The sequence below is a fragment of the Lissotriton helveticus genome, chromosome 1_1 (assembly GCF_964261635.1).
Source record: "Lissotriton helveticus chromosome 1_1, aLisHel1.1, whole genome shotgun sequence".
NCBI classification, from domain to species: Eukaryota; Metazoa; Chordata; class Amphibia; order Caudata; family Salamandridae; genus Lissotriton; species Lissotriton helveticus.
The window spans coordinates 1,938,875,645-1,938,894,948 of NC_136057.1; the positions used below are offsets into that span (position 1 = coordinate 1,938,875,645).

The 19,304-nt window shown below is 44.6% G+C and overlaps 1 protein-coding gene across 1 annotated transcript in view; it reads right to left on the bottom strand.

The window, feature by feature from the left end:
• CEP350 (centrosomal protein 350) overlaps positions 1-19,304 on the bottom strand; it is a 1,478,431-nt gene that overhangs the window by 1,154,878 nt on the left and 304,249 nt on the right. Inside the window, exon 11 of the mRNA XM_078643560.1 lies at positions 1,652-1,773. Coding sequence (XP_078499686.1) covers positions 1,652-1,773 — 122 coding nt within the window. The remainder of the gene's footprint in view (positions 1-1,651; positions 1,774-19,304) is intronic.

Here is a 19,304-nt window from a genome sequence, read left to right on the forward strand (position 1 = left end):
CCCTATGCTGCATCATAGTCTTATATATCAACCCCAGTGTTATTTCTTCCAGTGGCTCCTCTCCCCTGGAGGGGGCAGCAGGGTTGTCTCCTTCCCTTTCGGCTTCTGCTCCATTTATTTCTCCAATCTGAATTAGCTGCAGTTTACGAACTGTACGAGATTCAGAGCCCTGATCTTCCAATTCAAAACTACTATGAATACTGCCATCCTCCAGACTCATATGTGGCATATTGCTGCACAAGATCTTCGAAGGAAGACATAGACTGCTCAGATAGGGAATACAAATCTGCAGAGTCAGACTCAGTAACATTAGGAGTATGTGGTTCATGTACGGCCCCCCCTTGTAACCCACTCTTGCTCCTGGGTCTCTCCATATTGGTGGCCTGAGTGGCGATTAACTTTAACTTTGAAGATATAGCCGAGTCAGACACTGTTTCCTGCTCACTGTCTAGCAAAATCTCCTCATTTGTTGCTTCAGTGTTGCTCGAACCTGTCTCTAATACGGGGGAAGCAGAAACAGACTCCAAACCACTCACTGCTCCACTCGCCGTCCCAGTCCCCTGTATTCTTTCTATTGTAATGTCTCCGTTCCTCTGCCCGACTCCTTCTCCCCCATTCAGTGTCTCAGTCGTTTCGAAAACAGTCTCTTTGAATTGGCCCTGTTTTGATTTTTCCTTATTCTTAATTGTAGAAAATAACTTCGGGATTCCTTTTGCAGATTTTGCTGCACTCAAGTCACCGCCCTCCTTACCTCGGGCCACCACTCTCCCTGCTTTATCCGACTTCGTGTGTCGGAGCGGGCAGCAGCCTTCGCCGTACTTGGAGCCTCTTGTCCGTCAGGCAGTTCGAATATTACAGCTCCCTGACCACGACCTCTTCGTCCTTTGGGAGCCATTGCTCCTTCCTGCACTCCCTCCACCGCACTCTGATTCGCGCGCCCAACAGCGAAGCCGCTAGCCCCGGACCAGGTGAGCCGGGTGAGCTACCTACAATGCACCGCCCACAGCCACCGCGGGCTCCGTACTCCAGCTCCGCTTGCCGCCGCTACTCGAAACCAGCACATTTACAGCCAGGGAAGCAGCTTTTCTTCTTTTCTTTGGTCAAAAAGTCAAATGAGACCACATAGAGCGGCAGCGCTATTGAAAAACTCCCTCCAGTCCACTCTTTACTCGAGCAGCACTGTGTCCCGTGGGGTCCGGCAGGAGCAGCTTGCTCACGCGTCCAGCGTGGACGCCATCTTGCCTCTCGTCCCTACCAAATCATGATTAAGTAATACATTCATTAGAAGTGAGATTCGAAACATTAACTTAGAAACATTCCTTTGAATCAAGTACATCAGTTAGGTCGAGTAGATTATTCAAGTCACTAGACCTGCAAGTCTAGTAAAAAAATGTATGATTTTTCAAGGCCTGCTTTTGTTCATCCAGTTCCATTACTTCATTTTTTGTTGTAGCAAATAAATTAAATTGGTGATCAAACTGGCTTATGTTGAGCTAGGTTCAACAACGTGGGGTTAAGTCCCAGCTGAAGCATTGTTATTGGGCACTCCATGGACCATACAGTATTCATAGTTCCAATCAAGGCCTAGTCCTTAGCATACATATACAAGGGATATTTAGGTATTTATGTAGCATTGCACTGTAACACTCACCTGCCAAGTAGTTGTGGCGGCTCAGACAGGGAAAGGTCACTGCTAGAAGATGCACTAAGAGGACGCTCTTGACCTTTGTTCTCTTTGTCAGATTCTCCAGAAGGTTGGTAAACAAGGCTTGGCTAAACAGGAAAAGGAACACTGGTGTTACCTTAAGAACAAAGATTGCACACACTAATTGTAACAAACTACAGTCCATCAACTTCTCAAACCTAAGCTGCAAACATTCAGCCAAACACAAAAGTGCCTGAACCTAGGAGTACGGCTTCCAAGAATAAGTTACTCACCTTCAGTAACACCTTATCTGGCAGAAACTAGATCTATCCTCAGATTCCTTACCTTAGATTTGTCCCCAGGCGCCAGAGTGGATCTGGAAACTTTTCTACAGCAGCAGCTCTGCGCATCGGTAGAAGGCATTGAGCGACTCCGTAACAAGGTCATCCATGGGATGTGACGTCGGACGCGCTGATGGAAACTGCCATGGAAACAGCGTGTCCCAAAAAATCAAGATGCTTACATTAATTATTAATGGTTGTTTATTTTCCTTTTCCTTTGTGTTTGTTTTTCTTAGCCAACGAAAAGCACCTGGGCACATAGAAGGGAACTGGATGTACAGCAGAATCAGTTCGCAGAGTAGGGAAAAAGGGAGGGTAAGTAAAAAATCTGCAGCTAGATCTAGTCTCTACCAGATAAGGTGTTTCCGAAGGTAAGTAAGGATAAGTTACTTACCTGTAATCCTGGTTCCCTTCCAGGGGTATCCTCATCAAAGTCATAAGCACAGAATATTCCCGTACATGCGCGGGGACCCCGGAAATACTAAAACATATATATGAAATATATATATATATAGATATATATATATATATAGATATATAGATATATATAATCAAAAAAGAGTTGCCCCAAAGGTGAAATGGTCATAACAGCTGGTTGATCCTCACGATCAAAAAAATAATACACCTGTGTGTGTGGGGGGGGCTCGTGCACCCCCCCACACGCCCCGGGTACCGCCACCTCCCCGTGGCACTAATATTTAAATGCGGGGGTCTGTTACGGACCACTGAGCCCCAGGGACCAGCAGCTCCCCGCGTGGCCCCCCTCCTAGGGCCAGTGATGGCCCTGGGGGCCGCCATCCCCCAGGACCGGCTGCTGCAGTATCCCAGGGTGCCAACCCCCGGGACACTGCTGTTTGCTATTTCAGGGCGGGAGCCGTGCAGCTCCCGCCCTGTCATAGCAAACACTGGTTTTGGTTTTGAAAGCAAGAGCAGGGAAACCTGCTCTCGCTTTCAAAAGTCAAACTAGATTGCTTTTCCACACGGGGACCTGCAGCGGCTACCCATGTGGAAAAGCATTGCCGTCAGGAACGTGGGGCATTGGGGCTCCCTCCACGGTCCCCAACGAAGTGGCCAGGCCCCGGGGGATGGGTCAAACTAGATTGCTTTTCCACACGGGGACCTGCAGCGGCTACCCATGTGGAAAAGCATTGCCGTCAGGAACGTGGGGCATTGGGGCTCCCTCCACGGTCCCCAACGAAGTGGCCAGGCCCCGGGGGATGGGGTCCCCGGGGCCAGAAGTGCCCGGGAGGGGGCCACGCGGCCCCTGTCCCCAAATAATTTTTTTTATAAATAAAGGCTGACCCCGGGTGATGAGGTCCCCGGGGCCAATAGAGGTCACAGGAGGGGGACTACGCGTCCCCCCTTCTATAATGGGTATGGGGTCCCGGGGGTCGGAATTGGCTGTGGGAGGGGGGGCCCATGCAGCCCCTCCTGTTTACATTTCAATAAAAATAAAAAAAAGAGGGCCAGGCCCTGGGGATGGGGTCCCCAGAACCCGAAAAAAGCCCACACAGCCCCCCCTTCTTAAAAAATCAAAAGAAACGGCATCGCGGTTAGGCCCTGCACCCTCCCTGAAGCACTCAGCTAACACGCCCCCTGGCGCGTTGTAAGTTGGGGAATTCATTCCCTTTGAATACTGAGGGTTCCTGGGGGCCAACTAGCCCACCAGGAACCTCCAGTATGCGCCAGGGAGCTGCGCTGCAGAGAGGTGTTCAGAGGCCATGCCCCTTTTTACACCTCTCTGCAACGCAGCTCTGTGGCGCTTACTGGAGGTACCTGGTGGGCTAGTTGGCCCCCAGGGACCCTCAGGATTCAAGCGGAATTAATCCCCCAAATTAAGGTGGCGCATTTGCACAGTGGTAAAGGGAGGGGGCGGGCCTGCTGGGACATGTGTGTGCATATGCAGCACTCTAATCATCCAATCACTACCCATGCACTCATGGAATGACCCAGGCACTAAATCATGCTCTGCTACAATACCATGAGCAGTACCCATGCAGTCCAGCCATTGCCCTGTCACTACCCATGCACTCCTCCAATCACCCATCCAGCATCATGTACTTATCCAATCACTCCGCCAAAACCCAAGCAGTTATAAAATCACCATGCACTGTCCTTGCAGCACTCTAATCACCCAGTCATTACCCATGTACTCATGCAATGACCCAGGTACTAACTAATGGCAAATACAGAGGAGGTCATACTCATTAAAGGAGTACCCCAACGCATAGTGTTCCCTAGTGTATGTAGGTGTTTTCACTGTATTCTAAGTGTCTTTTAGCATAGCACTTGCTCTAGTCCTAGTTAAACAGAGTCAGTTACCACCAGTACCCGTCACTAACATTTATGGAGCACAGGAGGACTTTATGATCTTCTGTTGGTTCTTTCTGCACACCTCTTGCTTCTTCCTACACTTTTCTTCGTCTTTCTGGACTTCTGTTGCCTCTTTCTGCATTTGTCTTGCTTCTTGCTGCGCTTTTTTTCCTCTTTCTTCACATGGCCTAACTTTGTAGGCATAGTTAGAAATTAGCATTTAAAAAACCTTTGAAATTCACTGAAAAAAACATAGGTTTCAGTCATGTTATAGTTAGAAATTAGCATTTATAAAACTTTTGAAATTCACTGAAAAAACCATAGGTTTCAGGCACGTTATAGTTAGAAATTAGCATTTAAAAAACCTTAGAAATTCACTGAAAAAAACATAGGTTTTAGGGAAAGTTATAGTTAGTTGGACATTTCACTCGTACAAAACCAGAGAAATTCCCCTGTTATAGTTAGTTCAGCTAACTATAACTCGCGCTGCCGCAATGCACTGCTGATGACGTCACATATTACATCACTCATGACATGGTCAGTGACATCACTGATGACATCTCAAATGACACTTGGATCACACAGTGGTGACCTGTTTATTCGTCCTGAGAGTGTACGATATTGATACTTTTTGTGGAACATTGTTTGCCGGTAAGCTCTGTCGGTGTGTACGCCACTCTTCACGGGTCCCCGCACTCTGGAAAGAGCAACTTTGATATATATATATATATATGGGGGCAATGTGGTCCTTTGGGGCAAACAGTATTTAGCAGAAGCATATAAATAACTTAATAACAGACTAAATTATCTTACAGTAAAACAAGATGTTATGCAAACATGCTACCTATCGTACAATGCTTCATTGGTTGAGTGGAACCGTCAAGGTTTAATAGGTAAAGATGAAATGTCTTTCTTAAAAATCTGCAAACCTACCACTCCGGTCTTTTACCTAATTCCCAAGATTCATAAAGATATGGTGAATCCCCCTGGCCGTCCTATCATCTCGGCCATTGGGAGTGCTTTCGAACATACTTCTGGGTATGTTGATTCATTTTTGTGCCCTCCTATCAAAAAACTGCCTTCGTTCATCCTAGACACAGGGGACTTTCTACAGAAAATGTATGACGTTCCGTGGGAGGCTGATTTTCTGTTAATGACCATAGATGCTACCACTCTATACAGTCTAACAAAAAATATATGCCCCTGACACCATAAATTATACGCTAATTTGTGAATTGCAGAAGTCCCGTTTATTGACTCTTACTTGTCTCGTCTGGTTTTTTTTGTTTGTTCTTTGTATACAGTTTTTGGTTAGATATGTTTACAGTCCATACACATACATTTGTTTACATTCCATGTCTTAATAGTTTACACATAAATATATACAACATACACTATTTACAATTGGCAACATCAATGGAAATCTATCGAAATCATTTAATATTCAAATTAGCAACAAAAAACATATTTTCGGGTATTCACCCAATACCACTTCATTTGGTTAAGGTCCTACTTTGGTGCCAATATTTCCTAATTTAATGATTGGCAAGATCTAAATTGTGGTCCTATTAGAGTTAAGAGTTCCTTCCTTGTGGGGATTAATGTGGGACCAGGTAATCTGTCTCCACCTGTTTATTCCAACAGCATCCTTCCAAATAACGCTTTTCGACCTCTATGATAGTGGACCCCTTGAATAATGTGAGGTCTTCCTCAGGGCGCAGTCATTTAAGCATAGGACAGGTTTCTGTTTCACTTGTCATCTGGGGTGAAAGTATTGCAAATTCTTGTGTTATCCTTGCACGAATGTGGCTCCTATACAGGTTGGGGGAATGGGAGTTTCCATGTATTCCTCATGCATGTGTGTTTCGTGCCTCGTTCACAATAACAGTTAAAAATTTAAGAAAACTTTATTGAATTGCTAGTGAACAAGCCTGCAGGTCAGGCGAAACGCGTCTAGCATTTTCAGCTGGCATTAAATCAATTTTTGCACAGACACGGCGTCGACTACTTTTGTTTGAAAAAGTGTGGCGGATTATTTTGGACCATGACTGGGAGGTCCATGGTGTTGACGCGCCCTTTGGTTTGGAGGCAGTGGGCGTTCCCAATCGCTTGTGTTATATATATCTTGTCCGGGTGTAACAGGCTTCCCCGCCCGCCCCGACATTGTGCAGCAGCCTGGGCCCCCGCCTGCCCCGACATGGGTCCCCTTACCTGAGCCGCCGCCCCTCCCGCCTGTCCGCTGCTCGCACCACCGCTGGCCTGTCCGCTGCTCCTCACGTCACCGCTCCTCCCCCGTGCCATGTCCGCCGCTCCTCGTCGCGCTCCTGGACGCCGCTCCTCCCCGCGCTCCTGACGTGAGCACGCACGTCGCGCATGGCGCTACATCGGAGGGACTACTTTTTTTTTTACTGTAAATTTTTTACATAACTTTTTTTTTTAATTTATATAGCCTATAACCATCTACACACCCTGACGATTCCAACGGTGTATTGGGTGTGTGGATTGGCGCTGTGGTTCCCGAGTTTACCTGCCTCAAAGGCTGAAGGTTCTTCCTTTATTATAGTAGTATAGATATTCAGGCGACGCAACTCTCGATCAGGCGGGGCAGAGGATGCTCGAGCAACACGACATTTTATATATCATATATATATATTATATATATATATATATATATATATATATATATATATATATATCACACATTTTCACACATCAATGCAGCTCCTAAAAAAGAGGCTAATCAATGTATTAATAAGCAACTTCTTTTGCAACCACACACTATGGAATATAGACAACAGGAGGGCAAGCATTACTTGAACTCTTTTTAATGAGCAGAATTAAAAACAATATGCAAAAAAAGAGCAAACATTGTTAGCCTATAGGATGCATTGAAACCCAATAGCATAGAAAATGAAAGCAGTTGCAAGCACAAAAACTGGCACTGTGCCTTTAAGGTATTCATGACCCCTTGCTTCCCATCATGCCTCAGGGGTGACAGGTCAGTTTTTCTTTCGGCTCCTTCTGTCAGGACCCTGGAATTCACAGCTCTGACTTTTTGACTTTTTTGTCAAATATTCTAACATTTAATTGTGGTTTGTTACTTTCACTCTATGTCTTTTAGGTCTTAGAGGGAGGTACTACCATTTTGTTGACAGATACTGGTTATTTGTCTGTCACAATGCCATTTCTTTTTGATCCTTGCCCCTCCTGTGGCATGAAGGCCAAATCTGACACACATTCTGTGTGTATTCTCTGCCTTTCTGACTCTCATTCCTCAGAGACTTGCCAGCATTGGAAAAAGCGGTCTAGGCGTACTCTCAAGGAGAGAGAAAGAATACGTCTCTATGGACTTTCTGAGAGGAAGAAATCTACATCCAGTGGAAGGTATCCGGTGAGACAGAAGAAAAAGAGGTCTAGATCGACATTTAGAAGATCCCAATCTGTTTCCCATCAGTGCTGAATTTACCACCAGCGGCGAAGAAGCGGGCGGCGGCGTCGAGACCTCCACAGTCGGCGGTTACGGTGCACCAAATGACGCCGAGATCAAACCATCCCCGACGTCGAGGGCTAAATCACCATCAGTGATTCAGGACACAGTGACTCCGCGTTCAACATCGAGACACTCACATCAGTCGGCGTCGACCCATCACGCATGATCAAGGTCAAGACACACGTCATCATCAACCTCAAGGTCACCAGAGGTTATTATTTTGACGTTGAGCAGTCCTGCATCTTCCCCTGTTCGCCCCTGTTCACGCTCTGAGACTCCTGCACAAGAAGTGAGACAGAAATCTCCTTCTGTGCACCTCTCTCCTAGGTGGATGTTACCTCTGCATCACTGGCAGAAATCTAGAACGACGCAGGCATGAGTTCCACAGGACTACTCCAGTCCTCCACACAGGTCTCCACTTGCAGTCAATTCTATGCAGCATCATTGTCCTCCTGCTTAGCTTCTGTGCTTAGCTTGCTGTCTCTACTCTCCTTCCTCCTGCCCTTCGATGTACGAGTGCCTGCTCCTGCTCCCTCCTTTCTGCGCACCATATTCCATGGACCTGCCACCCTCCCATCTAATCTGGGGTTTTTGTTGAGCTGCCATTGCCCCGCCCACCTACCTAGCATGATCTGATGGCTGCAGCCTGACCCTGCCACCTCCACTCTGCCTCTCCAAGTTCCATGCCCCTATCCCTCCCACCTATCCTCCATGGCCCATTTTGCTGCCACCATCTTCCGACCTCCATGCTCTGTTGTGCTGCAACTGCTCCTCCTGTCTGCCCTGCATGGTCTGTTATGAAGTACCTTCCCCTGCCTTCTTTTGTCTGTGCCCAGTCCTTACCCCTGCCTTCTATTCTCCATGGTCTTTTGTGCATGCCCCTGCCGCCTCCCTCTTGCCCACCATGGCCGTTGTGCTGACACTAACCCTCCAACTTGCCATCCATGCATGATCTTCTGTGCTTCCAAAGCCCCTCCCACTTGCACTGTGTGGTCAGCTTGCTGCCCCGGACTCCCTCCCCTCCTCCCTCTGTCTGTGTATGCCATGATAGTCTCACTGCTGCCCTCAATAGTGTATTGCGCTTCCAGTGCAGATCCCACCTGCCCTCCATGGTCAGCTTGCTGCTCCTGCCCTGCCCCCTTGCCCCTGCCCTCTCTTTTCTATGTGCAGACACCTATCCACTCCCTCTTGCCTTTTTTGGTCCGCTGTCATTCCCCTGCCCCCTCCCTCCTGCCCTTCATGGTCCGTTATGCTCTAACTGTACCTCCTATCTGTCCGCTATGGTCAGCTTGCTGTCCTTGCCTCTTTCCCCTCTGCTCTCTGTTGTCAATGTGCATGGCCCTGTTCCCTCCCTCCCTCTTTTGTTTTGCTATCCTATCTAATGTTTTGTTATGCTATGCTATGTTTTGCTATCCTATGCTTTGATTTGTTATGCTATGCTATGTTTTGTTATGCTATGCTATGCTTCGCTATGCTTTGTTATGCTATGCAATGTTTTGTTGGGTTATATTATGCTATGCTTTTTTTGCTATGCTATGTTTTGTTATGCTATGCTATGCTTTATTGTGTTTGCTATGCTATGTTTTGCTATGCTAGTATATGTTTTTTATGCTATGTTTTGTTGTGTTTTGGTAAGCTATGCTATGTTTTGTTGCGTTATGCTATGTTTTGTTATGCTATGCTAGGGTTTTTTTGTTATCCTATGCTTTGTTTTGTTATGCTATGCTATATTTTGTTGTGTTTTGCTATGCTATGTTTTGCTATGCTATGTTATGCTATGTTTTGTTATGCTATGCTATGCTTTGTTGTGTTTTATTATGCTATGCTTTGTTTTGCTATACTATGTTTTGTTATGCTATGTTTTATTATGCTAAGCTTCGTTTTGTTATGCTATGCTGTGTTTTGTTATGCTATGCTATGCTTTGTTGTGTTATGCTATGCTATGTTGTGTTTTGTTTTGCTATGCTATGTTTTGTTTTGTTGTGTTTTGTTATGCTATGCTATGCTTTGCAATTCTATGTTTTGTTATGTATGCTATGTTTTGTTGTGTTTTGTTATGTTTTGTTATGCTATGTTTTGTTGTGTTTTGTTAGGTATGCTATGTTTTGTTATACTATGCTGTTTTGTTTTGCTATGCTTTGTTATGTTATGCTATGCTTTGTTTTGTTATGCTTTGTTTTGTTATGCTATGTTTTGTTATGCTATGTTGTGTTTTGTTATGCTATGCTATGTTTTGTTGTGTTTTGTTATGCTATGCTATGTTTTGTTATACTATGCTATGGTTTGTTTTGCTATGCTTTGTTATGGTATTCTATGCTTTGTTTTGTTATGCTATGTTTTGTTATGTATGCTATGTTTTGTTGTGTTTTGTTATGTTTTGTTATGCTATGTTTTGTTGTGTTTTGTTATACTATGCTATGTTTTCTTTTGCTATGCTTTGTTATGTTATACTATGCTTTGTTATGTTATGCTTTGTTTTGTTATGCTATGTTTTGTTATGCTATGCTATGTTTTGTTATGCTATGCTTTGTTGTGTTATGCTATGCTATGTTGTGTTTTGTTTTGCTATGCTTTGTTGTGTTTTGTTATGCTATGCTATGCTTTGCTATGCTATGTTTTGTTGTGTTTTGTTATGTTTTGTTATGCTATGTTTTGTTGTGTTTTGTTATGCTACGCTATGTTTTGTTATACTATGCTATGTTTTGTTTTGCTATGCTTTATGTTATGCTATGTTTTGTTATGTATGCTATCTTTTGTTGTGTTTTGTTATGTTTTGTTATGCTATGTTTTGTTGTGTTTTGTTATGCTATGTTTTGTTATACTATGCTATGTTTTGTTTTGCTATGCTTTATTATGTTATGCTTTGTTTTGTTATGCTATGTTTTGTTCTGCTATGCTATGTTTTGTTGTGTTTGTTATGCTATGCTATGTTTTGTTGTGTTTTGTTATGCTGTGCTATGTTTTGTTATCTTATGTTTTGTTTTGCTATCCTATGCTTTGTTTTGTTATGCTATGCTAAGCTGTGTTTTGTTATGCGATGCTATGTTTTGTTATGCTGTGCTGGTGAGGGTGGGGAGGGTGAGGGGGTTTGAGGGTGAGGGGGTTTGAGGATGAGGGTGTGTGAGGGTGAGTGAGGGTGTGTGAGAGTGAGGGGGTGTGAGAGTGAGGGGATGTGAGAGTGAGGGGATGTGAGAGTGAGGGGGTGTGATGGTGAGGGGGTGTGATGGTGAGGGGGTGTGAGGGTGAGGGGGTGTGAGGGTAAGGGGGTGTGAGGGTAAGGGGGTGTGAGGGTTAGGGGGTGTGAGGGTTAGGGGGTGTGAGGGTTAGGGGGTGTGAGGGTTAGGGGGTGTGAGGGTTAGGGGGTGTGAGGGTTAGGGGGTGTGAGGGTGTGAGGGTGGGTGAGAGGGTGTGAGGGTGAAAGGGTGTGTGAGGGTGAAAGGGTGTGTGAAGGCGAGAGGGTGGGTGAGGGTGTGAGGGGTGTGGGGGTGTGTGGAGTTGTGAGGGTGTGGGGGTGCGGGGGTGGGTGAGGGTGTGGGGGTGCAGGGGTGGGTGAGGGTGTGGGGGTGCAGGGGTGGGTGAGGGTGTGGGGGTGTGAGGGGTGTGGGGGTGTGAGGGGGTGAGGGTGAAGGGGTGAAGGGGGTGAGGGGGTGTGAGGGTGAGGGGGTATGAGGGTGAGGGGGTGTGAGGGTGAGGGGGGTGAGGGTGAGGGGGGTGAGGGTGAGGGGGTATGAGGGTGAGGGGGTATGAGGGTGAGGGGGTATGAGGGTGAGGGGGTATGAGGGTGAGGGGATGTGAGAGTGAGGATGTGAGAGTGAGGGGATGTGAGGGTGAGGGGGTGTGAGGGTGAGGGGGTAGGGTGAGGGGGTGTGAGGGTGAGGGGGTGTGAGGGTGAGGGGGTGTGAGGGTGAGGGGGTGTGAGGGTGAGGGGGTGTGAGGGTGAGGGGGTGTGAGGGTGAGGGGGTGTGAGGGTGAGGGGGTGTGAGGGTGAGGGGTGTGAGGGTGAGGGGGTGTGAGGGTTAGGGGGTGTGAGGGTTAGGGGGTGTGAGGGTTAGGGGGTGTGAGGGTTAGGGGGTGTGAGGGTTAGGGGGTGTGAGGGTGGGTGAGAGGGTGTGAGGGTGAAAGGGTGTGTGAGTGTGTGAGGGTGAAAGGGTGTGTGAGAGGGTGGTTGAGGGTGAGAGGCTGGGTGAGGGTGGGTGAGAGGGTGGGTGAGGGGGTGAGAGAGTGGGTGAGGGGGTGAGAGGGTGGGTGTGGGAGGGTGAAAGGGTTTGTGGATGTGAGGGTGAGGGGATGTGAGGGTGAGAGGATGTGAGGGTGAGGGGATGTGAGCGTAAGGGTGAGAGGGTGAGAGGGTTTGTGAGGGTGAGGGGGTGAGAGGGTGTGTGAGGGGGTGAGAGGGGGTGTGAGGGTAAGGGGGTGTGAGAGTGAGGGGGTGTGAGGGTGAGTAGGTGTGTGAGGGTGAAGGGGTGAGAGGGTGAAGGGGTGAGGGGGTGTGAGGGTGAGGGGGTGTGAGGGTTTGAGGGTGAGTGAGCGAGGGTGAGAAGGTTGTGAGGGTGAGGGGTGTGGGGGTGAGAGTGCGTGAGGGTGTGAGTGTGTTTGAGGGTGAGAAGGTGTGAGGGTGAGGGTCCGAAGTAAAGAAGAGACTGCGTGGTGACTGCGTTGGTCAGTTTCAGAATCAGGAGGGGCAGAGTCAGCACAGTCTGCGAGGGATCAACGTGTCTAGAGGCAAAGCATAGGGGATGTAGCATTGCAGCTAGCAAGTCGAGTGTTTTCAAGCTGAGAGTACCTAGAGAGATGGCAACATAGCATTTGAGGAGCAAGGCTACTGTAAACAAGCACGGTAGGCTTTCACTTTCGTCCAGAAAAAAAAACGAGAAAGGTGCAGAGAACGCCAAACAAAACACGGCTTCCCCGCGAAACGGATGCAAAACAAAAAGCTCTCGGCATTGCGTGTGCGATGTGCACGCGGGGGGGGCAGGGGAGCGGCAGCCTTTGAAGTCTGATGCCGAGGCACAGACAAATGGTGGTGTGTGATGTGGCTGGCGATGATGTGCACGTGCATAGCTCACATGAACTGTACACGATCCGCAGCTAGATAAGACTTTTCTTTTCCGCTTACTATAATCTCGCCTATTTATCCCTGCGGGATAGAATAGGCGAGACCTAAAACCAAGAAGGATATAGTCGTCAGGAACGCTGATAAAGTCTGCAACGTGGTACTGTGGAAAAGAGATAATTATTTAAAGGAGGCAATGAGCCAATTGAATGATAAATCTTGCTACTGCAGTTGCAACAAAATGACTCTAAACGCGGTGCAATACACATACAAAATGAAATTGATAGCTTGGAGAGATACCGGCCTATTAACAACCGACGAATATAAATATTTATGGACTACCCACCCAACCACTCCCATAATGTACTTTATTCCTAAAGTACACAAGGATGAAAGAAACCCCCCCCCGGGAAGCCAATTATTTCGGCTAGAAACAGCATTTTTTAAAACACATCAAAATACGTAGACTTCTTATTACAAGAACTTGTTCACAAACTGGCCTCCTACATCAAGGACACGGGGACTTTTTAGCCAAAATTACTAATTTCCTGTGGCAAGAGGATTACCTTTTAATCACACTGGATGTAACCTCACTTTATACGTCCATCAAACATAAGGATGACTGAGAGCTCTACGATATTATCTGTCCAGGAGAGGGCCACAATATGCCGAGCACACCAAAATGATTGTTAACATGGTTGAAATGTGTTTAACGAATAACATATTTATGTTTCAAAATGCATTATACCAGCAACAGAGAGGAATGGCCATGATTTGATTTGACTTGATTTGATCCGATTTATGCAGCTATGCATGGGATGGTGGGAGGAGCTGGATCTCATGGCAAACTACTCAGAAATTCTAAACAAACATGTAAAATGCTGGTAGAGATTCATCGATGATTTGGTTTTGGTTTGGCAAGGTACGGAGGAAGTAGCACTGATGTTTATTGATTCAATTACCACCAATGAGCTAAATCTAAACTTCACTGCCAATCAGTAAAACCAGCAAAGTATTTTTGGATGTTGAGGTGTACGTTAATCAGGGAAGACTAGATACCCATCTACATAGAAAGCCCAAGGCAGGAAATGCCATTTTACACGCCAGTAGCTCGCATCCAAATCATTTAGCGCAAAGCATACCCTATGGTGAGTTACTTCACATAAAGCGAATATGCAGTGACAGCAAAGCCCTGGAAGTGGCACAACTAGAATGTCAAGCCAGGTTCAAAGAAAGAGGTTACAGCAATAAATATCTAGCAACAGCACTTTCTAAAAGTAACCTGAGACAAAGGGAAACCCTATTGGGACAAAAAACAGTGAAAACTACTACTGATGAAACATTAAGTAGTTCAATCAACAGGAGTCAGATGTAAGAAATATCAGTAATAAAAATTGGTATTTGGTAAAACAGGATACAATAATTGGCAATACAGTCCCCAAGCTGCCTTCAATAACATACAGGAGAAATGTTTCCATGAAATATATTTTGGTGGACAATGACCCATGTGGTCCACCTGTTAAAGGATCCTGGTTAACCCAGAGATTGGGCTTTTACAAATGAAAAATTTGTAAAGCCTGCCAATATGGGGTGTCTAACAAAAGTTATTCGACCCCCTTTGGGGGACCGAACAGAGAAATCACAAAGGCCTTAAATTGTAAAACGGATCATGTGGTGTATGTGCTGGAGTGCCCGTGCAAATTGAGATACATTGGCAGTACCATCCTACAAGGGCATAAGCGGGTACTCCAGCACATAAGTGACCTTAAAAATAATGATCAGGCCTATCCAGTGACTCGCCATTTCCACGAGCATCATGAGAACAATCCAAAGGATCTCAAATATTTCCTCATCGATTCTGTTCCGAGAAATAGAGGAGGGGATAAGGAAAATACCCTCTGTCTATTGGAGATGCACTACATTCTAAATTTAGATACTAGGCATCCTAATGGATTAAACAGCTCGGAAGAATTACATGCCAGTTTGCATAACTAATGGCCATTAGGTTTACAATGGGAACCTGGTAAACTAATTACAAGATCAGTTCTTGACCAATATGTATACGGTCAATTATATCAAATTCTTGAGTTAAAATTTCCAAATATGAACATAGCCGCTAAAAACCACACTGAGTATTTGTACTGTATACGTAAAAAAAAATCCCCCAAATGTTTTTAATGTCACCATGCTTGTACGCATTAGGTAATATTCACTTTTTAAGCACTATTTTGCACATTGGTAATTAACCAACAGTCATATTTATATGCGACTACTAAAGATAAGGTATTGACCTAGAATTTTAAGCCCAGACCAAGGTTACAACAAAGACATATGGAAGGAGCATCATTTCACAATAACTGCCACATATGAATAGATAATTGGTCATTTAGATAACTTTAATGAATGGCCAAAACAAAATAGCTTTACACCATTAGGAACAATGGTTATGGATTTATCCATGTAATCTAAGCACTCTCAGATTTTATATGTATATATTTATATATATTTATATGCTTTTATATAATTCAAAAATGAGAGGTGCCCAACCATCACCAATGCTTTCAGTGTGGTAGCGTCTCGAACGTTTGTATATACAATATTTACCTATGTGTATTTATGTGTTTATTCTATTTATTTGCATATATAATGTGGAATTCAACTGTGAGAAGTTGATTCATACCTTTTGGTCCTGGGTTTATTGTATTGTATTTGTGAGTTGCCACCAAGTTGTTGTTTGTTTTACCAAGTAGTGAGCACTTTAAATTTGTAATCACGTGGTACACACACAAAAAAAAGCCAATGGGTGGTGCGCGTCATGTGATCAGGTCCCCAGGGAGGGATGAAACGCGTAATGGCTGCCGTTTGTTGTGAGAAGATTCAATAAATCAAGCGGCATTTTAAAGAATCCTGTGGTCCTTGCTCTTTTTCATCCAATTGCCAGTGGAGGTAAGGCTGCGAAGGAGTGCTTTGGGAGATATATATATATATATATAGATATAACAATGGGTTTATGACGTAATAAACCCCCACTTTGCTGCACTTTTCCTGGTCTGAGTCGTGTCAATCTACCTCCGAGAGCGTGAGTGTCACTGCGGTCTTTTGGGATATTAATTACCGGCCACTCCGCCGGTCTCAAACCACCCCGAAGATTGGGAGCGGCTTATGGAGTTACTTGGAGGAAATATATACACATATATACATAAATATACACATATATATACACACACACACACAGATATATACATATACATATATATCTATATAAAAGAAGTGACTCCAACAGATGGATCCACCAGAGAACAAAAATATATTTCCACTACAACATTTCAGCTTCCGCCTTACTCAGGTAGTACAAGATAGTTTGCTCAGTGGCTCAGTGGCTGCGCAGATGACACAGCTAAATTTTCAAAAAGCAACATGAGGGAAGATTCCATTCGTAATATGGAATCAGTGCAGTACTGAGAGCTCTTGAGATATGCAGCAATCGGGTGGTATTGTAAGTAATGTTCAGTCCATCTGGATACAGTGATTTTAAACGGTACATGCAGAAGTTTTCTCTGGAGTCCAGTAGTTCTTCCTTTAAGACATGGGGAAAATCTTCAAATCTGATAGTAAATGATCCACAAGGTTAAAATGATGGGCTACAGGCAGGTCAATTTTCTTATTAATTATTGCTGATTTGTGGTTCCTGAATCGTGTACGGAGGTCATTCACTGTTTGGCCTTCATATTGTTTTTTACAGCTTTGGCACTAAATCACAAATAATGCATGTTGAGATGTAAGGTGCGGTCTTATTCCATAGGTCCTTCTCGGTACAAAATTAGTTACTGATGAGGTTTGCAAAAAGTATTCACACATGATGCACCTTTTAGAGTCACAGCAATGAACCTCTGCATTTGTTACAACTTACTTGAGTTCTGCTCTCACAATAAGAGTTTGTAAATTGGGAGCTCTCCGGTAAGCAATGACTGGTGGCTTTGGAAAAAACTTTTTCAATGTTCACAAGTGTATAGTAAGGGAAATGTTTTTTGCATTATATTTCTGTAGTTGGGAGCTGATGGATGATAGTCAACCACAAATGGAGTTCTGTCACTTTTGTTTCTGCTGTTGGTATTCCAAATACATGCTTTCCTAGGTAACTGCAAAGACTTGTCAATGTGTTACTGTATGATATGCAGAGGATAGCCTTGCCTTTTAAATAATGTATTACGCTCCTGTAGATGGTCTTTACAGGTGTCCTCATTGCTGCAGATGCGTCCTATTCGGAGTGCTTGGCTGTAGATGATGCTCAGTTCAGTGTGGTGTGGGTGACATGAAGTCCAGTTTGGATACCAATGAGCATCTGTAGGCTTGTGGTACTGATAAGTTGTAATTTTTTGTTCATAAATAGTGAGTAGCACATCCAGAAAAGGGAGATGATGATTCGGTTTAGTATTGCTGCTGGTAAATTTGATGGTAGGATCGATATTGTTGATATAAGCTGTAAATTGTTCCAATGTTCTACTTCCTGCATTCCATATTTTAAATATGTCATCAATATATTGTAGCCATACCAGTGGCTTGATGCTAGATGTAGCAAGCATACAGTTCTCTAGTTTGCCCATGAAGATATTTGCATAGGATGGAGCCATCCCAGTGCCCATGGAAGTTCCTTGTATCTACAGATAGTGTTTACCATTGAAGGTAAAAAAATATTGGATTTAAGGATAACTCTTGCAAAGTTGGCAAGCACATGTGTTGTTGGCTTTTTCACAGTTCTTTTATTAAGAGCTTCAGATAATGCCATAAGCCCATCCTCATGTGGTATATTGGTGTAGAATGACGTAACATCAAATGTAGCCAGAAAAGTATCCTAATCAAATGAGTAGGTTTGGTTTAATTTGTCAATAATCTGAAGGAAGTGACTGGTATCTTTAACAAAAGATGGACGTTCCTGTACAATGGGCTGGAGGTGCTGCTCGACAAATAAAGATAGTCTATCAGTGGCTGTGTCATTGCCAGAGATGATGGGAGGGCCAGGATTGTTCACTTTGTGAATTTTAAGAAGCATATAAAATCTCCCAGGTCTTGGTTTGGGATGAACAAGTATATCTGCTATTGTTTCATCAATGAGGTTTAAGCTCCTGTACCTTACAACCATGTTCTTAATTTCTTTGTTCAAGTCTTCTGTGGGATCCGTTTCTAAAGGTTTGTAAGTATTGGTATCCATTAGTTGTCTCATTCCCTCCTCAATATAATCACTGACTTTCATGGCAACCACTGCACCACCTTTGTCTGCTGGTTTTATAATGACATCCATTCTCTGTTGAAGGATGTGGAGAGCTTTTCTTTCTTCTCGGTTAATGTTATCAAAAATCCTTTTAGGTGTTGATTCCTTGAGTTTGTTGATGGATAAAATGTATGTATCAAGAACAGGATTTCTACCACATTCAGGAGTCCAAGATTTGGGATGGCGGAACTTCTTAAATGGATCTGATAGGTAGCATGGAGACTAACATTAGAATTAATGTAAAAGTATTCTGCAAGTCTGCATCTTCTCTCGAAGGTTTTTAGGTCTCTCATCATGTTGGCCATATTATGGTCCTTAGGTACAGGACAGAAATAGAGGCCTTTGCTCAAGAGGTTCAATTCACCTTGGTGATAGGAGCCCTCCAGTCAAGTCAATAACTGGGTCTGATGTATGTAAGGGTTGTAGTTGGCTGAAGCTATGCACTCTGTTTTTTAGGTCTCGTCAATGCAGCGCGCATGCGCTGCATAGGAGACCTCTAGCCGTCGGTCTGCTCTTTTTCGAAGCACATATAAGTGCTTGTGGCGGCATCCAGCTTGCAGGAGCGAGCAGGAGCGCGCCACAAGCATGAGTATGTGCTTTGAAAAAGAGCAGGCTGCAAGCGCACGCACACACCACTCCCGGGCTCTCTCTCTCTCTCGTCCTCTCGCTTTCTATCTATCTCTCCTGCGCTCTCTTTCTCTCACTCTCTCTCTCCCACATTCTCTCTCCCTCCCTCTTTCTCTCCCTCCCGTCTTTCTCTATCTTTATCTCTTGCTCTTTTTCTTTCTCTCTCTATTAATGTCGACCAACATCAAAGACATGTTAACAAAAATCAGACCCATAAGAATACATTTTAATGATAAAATAATGTCTCATCTGCTTTTAAATCGTTTAGCAGTCTAAAAGGAAACCTTAGAAATGAGTGGTAGGTAATGAAACTGTGCAACTATGTGGACGCGTCCTTCGCACATTACTTTTCTGTAAACGATGTTTGTTACTTAGCAATGTTGTTATCCAACTAGGTGTAATCCTGATATCAACCTTAGAAGGATACAAAACTGTTGACATAAAAAAAATGTACATTTAAAGTTGCTTATGGATATCCACTGTAGGAACACTAGCCCACCAAGCTTACTTATAGTGGCATTATCCTTAGCCACCACACCCGCTCAGCGATGTAAGACTTACTGCAG